We start from the raw sequence: 7,409 nt of genomic DNA on the forward strand, positions 1-7,409 counted from the left end.
ACGGTGGTAGGCAAGCTCCCACATGCTAGACATCACCTCACCTCCACCCGCTCACCCGCCCTGGTCCAGCCTCCTCCTTGCCCCTGCACCAAGATCGAGCTGGTGAAGAGGAGTGTGGGCAAAGCTGCTCCTTGTCACAGCCTTGGGCCATGGCGGCGAGGCAAACGTGCAACAGTGGCACATGTTGTCTCCTCCTTCCCGCGACGGCTGCCAAACTCCCATACGCCGTGGGGCTGCACTTCGGCTACAGCTACACGTGCAAATTTGGTGCCATGGAGCTCGATGAGGTGAGCATCTCCCATTCGGAAACTTCCACGCGCCAAATTAACTGTCGATAGGGGAGAGCACTTGATAGAGTTGCGTCTCCCCTACATCAAGGAGCTGAGTTTTTAGCAGCCAAAAAAATTTTGGTATCGGGGAAGAGATTGGCTGGAACTCTCTCTCATCTCCAATATCTCCTAAATGGTAGATTTTTGGTATTAGGGGTGAAGCAATCTGCTGGAGATGCTCTAAGAGGATCTCCAGCAGTCTCCCTTTACCTTTATCTTTTCCCAATAATTATTGGGACAACCCAATTCACCCCAACTCTCCCTAAAATAAAGGAGTTGTGACTCTTCCAATACGGTAGTTGGATTGGGATGAGATTATACTGCAAAAGCAACTCTCCCAATAACATTGAAAGTGATATTGGGATATCTCTATTAACTAGTATTAGAAAATATTTATTGGAAAACTACTAGATATGCTCTAAGAGAAGGATATTAATATCACGAAAGTGTGGCTTCCATCCTTTATATTTTAATCGGTACAAATCAATCTCTTAACTAACTAAATCGATGCACTAATCCTCCTCCATGTTTCGGTTGTTAAATAGTTTCATGCCATCTGACATTTTTTTAGCTATACAATTATTTGATTAATCAATGCTATCATGATAAAATATAAATTTTATGAGAAAATCTTGTACACTTGAAACTGAGCGAAGTTTGACAGATGCATGGATGCGGCATCACGATGCTCATCAATCATCATACCGACCAGGATGGTCATCGAAGCACAACAAAGGAGAAAGGGGGAAAAATAAAAATAATAATAAAACCGATTCATACTAGACTCTTATTAGCGTCTAAAATATTTAAGTTAGAATAGATTCTTTATTCATAGTAGTATATAAGTACACGGAAGATGTTAGCAATAATGACGTGTCTAAGCAGTGATTGGGCAAATGATTATAATTTAAACAGCTGTCAGATGGCACTAAACCACAGTTAAACCTAAGTAGAGATGATTAGTGTACCGATTTAATTAGTTAATTTAATTAGTTAAGGAAATAATGGATTGATTTGCGCCAATTAAAAGATAATGGATGTCACGTAGGGATGAAAAATATTTTTTTTTCTGTAAGAGAAAGCTGACGCATACCACCAACGAATGGGATCACGATGGTCAAGTGCATGATTTGGGGTACGTTTATTTGAGCTTCTAGGCAACTTTTCAACGTGAAAAATCATACGATCAAACAAAAAGCAAACTTCAAGCACAACTTCTGGAAAGTTAAAAAAATGTTTTCAAAGTTTTTTACTTTTTAAAACTTGAAAGCTAAAAACATCTTTGAAAGTTACTTTTGACTTTTCTAGACAAAACTAGCTGTAGCTCTTTTAAAAAAAAATCCAAGAACTACATCTCACACAAACAAACATACCTTAAAGCCTGGACCCTACATGGAACAAGGATGAGGCCAATGGGGCTACGTAAGAGCATCTCCAAGGGAATAGCTATCCCACTCTTCGAGTCAAATTTTGGTAAGTCTGCTGGAAAAGTATGCTTTAACAGAGTTGCTATCCGAATGGCTATCCCATTCAGCTTGCTAAATACTTACCCACACTCTTCAAACTTAACAAGCAAGTTTGGCTTGCCAAATGTGGGTCCCACGCTAAAATTGGAGACTGCAAAATGGAGTTTGTTGTAGTACGAAATGGAGATGCTGTTGGATTGGATGGAGAGTGTAGATTTTTAGAGAGGAACCTGGCTATTGAAATTTAAAGAGTGGGAAATGAATAGTGTGTTGGAATAAGCAACTTAATATAGAGAGGAATTTTTTTATCGGAGTTAAATGGATAATTTATTAGGGTTGCTCCATGCGTGGTGGATGTGCCACAGCTGGTGCGGTTTGTTCAACGGCACGTGTTTAACGCTTCTGTCGGCTTTTCCCGACGGGAGTAGGAGCGTGTGAGCGTGACTGAGTGTAGACGGGATACATGAAACGCTGCAGCACCAGCAAGCACCGGCTGCACCGCTGAAACGTGAGATAGCTTGGTCCATGGGCGGAGGGGCCCAATCATACTAATGGACCCTATCGTACACTTGTTTCTTTGCAAGAGACCCCTCTAGTCTCCCACAATAACGAGCTAATCTGTTTAAGGCCTGTTTCTTTAGTAGTTTGGAAGCTAAAAAACTGCTGCTGGCTTTTGTTCTGAAAAACCAACAATAAATAACTTTTAGACGACGTGTTTAGTTTTCTGGACTCAAAATGATACGAAGTTTTTCATGTAAACTCATTTTCTGAGTTCCTAATCTTTCAAGAAGTTCACTATTTATTTGAACTCCTAGCTTTTCACGCTAAGAAACTGTCAGAAAGCTTAAACAATGTCCTTGTTTAGTTGCCCAAAGTTTGGAGGTGCAAAATTACTGTTATAGCACTGTAGCACACTGTAGCGTTTCGTTTATATTTGTGAATTATTGTCCAAATATTGACTAATTAGGCTCAAAAGATTCGTCTCGCAAAGTACAACAAAACTGTGCAATTAGTTTTTGATTTCGTCTACATTTAGTACTTCATGCATGTACCGTAAGTTTGATGTGATAGGAAATCTTCTTTTTACATAGTATCAAAGTTGAGAGTTTTGAGAAACTAAACATGGCCCAAAATTTTTTAGCCCAACACCTGCACACCGCCCTCGCTGGTCTTCGCCCCCGTAAACATCGTGTTGGATATGGTATCTTTTTCTTTCCAAGGACGTAAAGCAAATCTAATCCCTAGATGGGTTCGTAACATGCCGGCTTGGTCGTGCTGCCTTTGCGGTGTGAACAGGGATGCGCAGACAGTAGTTCATGTGCAACTATACAAAGGGCGCTCCAACGCCGACCGCCGGTGAGGGCCCGGGAGCAGCCCTCCTCCATCTCCATCCCATGCTACTAGTCACGTCCTGAGATCACCATCCTCTTGCACCCATCCATCTGTAACCACCTCCGCTAAAGTTTAGCACATATCACATCGGATGTTATATGCTAATTAGAAATACTAAATATAGACTAATTACAAAATTAATTGTATAGATGGAGTCTAATTTGCTTGACGAATCTATTAAACTTAATTAGTTCATGATTTGATAATACGGTGCTATAGTAACTATTTGCTAATGATGGATTAATTAGCCTCAACAGATTCGTATCGCGAATTAGACTCCATATGTGCAATTAGTTTTATAATTAGTTTATATTTAGTTCTCCTAATTAGCATCCAAATATCTTATATGACGCTGCTAAAGTTTAGCATCTCGTATCAAACGCTCCCCAAACCATGCCTATGAAAAAACGGAGATCCTCCGCAGTTACCTCAGGGGACTTGTCCCCCTGACACATGGACCCACCATGATTGGACCCATGCAACAGTGACCGAGTCCCTCTGCAATAACTGCAGAGGAACCGTTCTTACTTGAATTGAATTTCTATTGTGAACACACAAGTCACCAAGAGACACAAACATTACTATGCAGTACAAGAGGAAAGCACATCACTACATACACACCAGATACTCGGCCTTATATTCCCCGTGGCCAACATAAACAATACTCAAATATTCAGAGAAGAACCCAGTGACCAACATTAACAATACTCAAATATTCAGAGAACATAATAGTATTATTAACCAGTTGAGGCCAATTAATTAAAGCACACCTCATGAGATGGTAATGAGATAATACATTAAGGCTTACATATTTGATTAATAGGATGCGAGATAGGTAGTCCCATATATATGGAAGTTTTATTCCATCTTTTGTTTACTGCCATTATTTTCTACATCAAATGTAGCTTAAAATGCGAGTAACATGACTATACTCCATAGGCTTTTGGATGTAGTCCTTGGCTCCCCCATCCAAGCACCTGCACAAATATAGTTTTATTACTCATATAGGAGTAACACATATGTTTAACATTTTAACTAATGGAATTTACCGATGATGTTGTGCTTACTTACCTTTTGACCCTTTCATGGATCATATCATCGGAGATAATCACCACAGGGAGATGGTTTAACTTTGGTGATTTCTGGATGGAAGATAAAATATTTGGTCATTACCGAACTATATTCAGAATATTAAATACACTGGAGATTAAATTTGTTCAGCAAACAAAGAGGAATCCAATGGGAAAAAATAAATTTAGGAGTTCTTTTTTTTCCAGTGGATGTGTTGTACCTTCACTTCCATCAGTAGATCATATCCACTCATATGATCTAGAATTCGATCCACAGTTAGAACTAGGTTCACCACATGTTCCTGTGTTGAAACGTAAACATAGTTCATAGGCACATTCACCTCAAACAGGACATTACAAGAAAAAAATATTGAGAAATAAAACAAATTTAAAGAATAGATAGAAAAAAGATTGTGTCCAGTAGGATTTGAAAAACTAATAATATACCTGATTCAAGAGCTCTAAGGCTTGCCATGGGAATTTGACAGCAGTCACTGAAATATCAATCACAAAAAAAATTAGGAAAACAGGTAAGGTAGTTAGGAGGACGGAGAACTCAAAATGTAACATAAACTGTAATCTAACTTTAATGGTTCTAACTTCCTACTGATGCTACAGTTCAAGTTGTATCTGATCCAAAACAGATATATTAGTGCCCCATAAAGCAGTTAAAGTTGGCGGAAAAGAATTGAAGCTTTGAAAGAAATACTTGTTCAAAGATTGTTTTGCATGTTAAAATACGTAGAAAATTCATAATATATACCAAGGCATACCTAGAACATTATGGCGCCTTAAGTGGACGCAGGTCCTAAGGCAATCAGATGGAGAATCATCAACTAAGAGCACACGAGGAGAACCAATTGTGTTGGTAGTCTCCACAGGATCATTTCCATCATTAGAAGCCCACATTGCAAACCAGTGTTATAAGTTGAGGAAGATGAAACACAACATACCTATTTATATAATAGCACAAATTGATGCCACCCGAAGAATTGCTCAGGATAGAGTATGGATGAACGGCGGAGATATCAGTCTAGCTCAATATCTATCTATAACGTACGTGACTTTGTAGCGATGCTGATAGAAGGCTTAAGATGTCAAGCCAAAAGATAGAAATGAGAGGCAGCTATATATCATATCATGTCTCGCAACACAACAGATGGTTAAATATTGTTAAAATAAATGAATCATCGCTTACCTTTACCAAAACATTACCTATATCGTTTTCCACAGGTATAAGTTGTTTGTGTGATGTCGGTGAGGAAGATGAAGCGCAACCGACCTATTTTATATAATAGCACAAATTTATGCCACCCCAAGATTTGGCGCATTATATTGATGGACGGCAAAGGTATCGGTATAGCTACAATATCCATCCATAACATGACTTGTAGCGATGCCGACGGAAGGCTTAAGATGGTCGAGCCAAAAGATAAAAATGAGAGCCAGCTATCATGTCTCGCAACACGAGAAGACAAGATATCCTATAGATGGTTAGATATTGTATAATACATCAAGTTTTTGGTCCTTCTTCTTTCAAGGATCCAGCATAAAAAAAAATTACTGCTTACATTTACCAAAACATTACTTATCCTTTTCCACATACCATGATATGATGGTTACTAACACTTTTGTATTAATGTGTAACACCTATATTTTCCTTATCTGATTCACAACCTGAAGCAAAGGCACGAACAAACATATTGTTATCGAGGACGTTTTGGGATGGGCCCAGCTTCCAAAGCAAATGAAGGTTTCGCGCAGATACCTTCGCCAAAGCGCCAATTTGTTGTCGGCTGAAGACTGGGCTTGGTCCCTAGAGTTAGGGGTAGGAAAGGGCTCGGCCCAATCTCATGACCGCTTCAGATCTAAAAGGAGATTTTTTGACAATAACGGAAAAGCGGTTACTACTCAACAAAAATTTAAAAAATCAAGAAAATAGAATTTAATTAAGCCTGGATAAATTTACGAAATTCAGAAACAACTATTCTAAGCAAATAAAAATTGCATGCAATGGCATGAATGCAAAAAATTTATATATCCTATATTTTTTTGTATTACTTTAGAAAATATTATTCAATACAATAAAGATCTTGATAACTATAAAACTACCAAATATTTTAGAATACAGAAATTTTTTTATTAATTAGTGTTTGTTGTTCCAAAATAAAAAAAATCCTGGACGTCATAATTTTGAAAGAGCCATTGGACCAAGAATTAGTTAGTGGTTGAGGCTATAAATACCTCCCTCTTGGCCCATTTGGAGTGGTAGGAGTGCTAAACACTAAGGGCTACCACACTTGATGACACATCCAAACCACTAAGTGCTGTGATCATCCTATTAGGCAATTGGCACATGCTTAGTGACTGGTTAGAGCTAGCACCATGCCAGAAAGGGTCAAAACCAACGAGATATTCCAAATGGTGGATCAAAATGCATCTGCAATCTGGATATCGCACACAATTCTTTTTTCCACTATCGACTAAAAGCCTAAATAAATGTTGCCTTAAGAAAAGCTGCCTGTTTTAGACCCTAAAATAGACGGTACCACGTAACACCGTCTGATTAATTGACTCAAATGCATTTTCTAAGCCATTGTGTTAATGGTTAACATTTATGTGAAAGTTTGTTAACAATTCCAATTTCTCTCAAGCCATTGTGTTTTTATTGTCAATGCAACCAAACTCAGGCACTCCGCGCATATCCAACATATAGTTAATTTTGGGGTGCCGTTGTTTGGAAGTATCCCCACACGTCTTGAATCGTGACAATTTGACAAACCGTCTTGCCCCCCCCATTTCCCGTAGAACAGTGATGAAAACCTAAAACGGAGTTTAAATGGTTCTATGTTGCCATATGGAAACCTAGTTTCAAAATGAATGTTTGTTTGGGGCACACATTGTTTTAATACAACTACGATCTAGCCCCTCTTAATCTCTCTCTTCCTCTCCTGCCTGCAGAGATCTGGCGCTGGCCTACACTCGCACCAGATGCAGCTAGGCATCGAGTGGGATTTAAGCTTGCATGTCTCTAATACCATATCTTTAAGATCTTTGAAACAGAAAATCCCCATGCCTGCAAGATACTGATCGTCTCTGGTGCGTGATTTCGCTGTCAATAGAATCGAAAACGACACACCTGTAACATATCT

The 7,409-nt window shown here is 38.9% G+C and overlaps 1 protein-coding gene across 1 annotated transcript; it reads right to left on the reverse strand.

The window, feature by feature from the left end:
• Positions 1-4,082: 4,082 nt before the first annotated feature.
• LOC101779259 (two-component response regulator ORR12) lies at positions 4,083-5,166 on the reverse strand. The gene is made up of 5 exons (XM_004974590.1): positions 5,031-5,166; positions 4,705-4,751; positions 4,479-4,559; positions 4,259-4,329; positions 4,083-4,164 (listed from the first exon to the last, which is right to left on the reverse strand). Exons 1-5 carry the CDS (start codon positions 5,164-5,166, stop codon positions 4,083-4,085), a joined length of 417 nt encoding a protein of 138 aa, XP_004974647.1.
• Positions 5,167-7,409: the final 2,243 nt, after the last annotated feature.

This window comes from Setaria italica, chromosome VI (assembly GCF_000263155.2).
Source record: "Setaria italica strain Yugu1 chromosome VI, Setaria_italica_v2.0, whole genome shotgun sequence".
In the NCBI taxonomy this organism is placed as follows: Eukaryota; Viridiplantae; Streptophyta; class Magnoliopsida; order Poales; family Poaceae; genus Setaria; species Setaria italica.

What these genes read in the sequence shown, in the direction of transcription:
- LOC101779259 (XM_004974590.1), bottom strand. Translation starts at nt 5,166, where the DNA reads ATGTGGGCTTCTAATGATGGAAATGATCCTGTGGAGACTACCAACACA. An exon ending in CCTTAGAGCTCTTGAATCAG is followed by an intron (nt 4,560 to 4,704) that starts GTATATTATTAG and finishes GTTTCAACACAG; the next exon opens with GAACATGTGGTGAACCTAGT. An exon ending in ATCCATGAAAGGGTCAAAAG is followed by an intron (nt 4,165 to 4,258) that starts GTAAGTAAGCAC and finishes ATATTTGTGCAG; the next exon opens with GTGCTTGGATGGGGGAGCCA.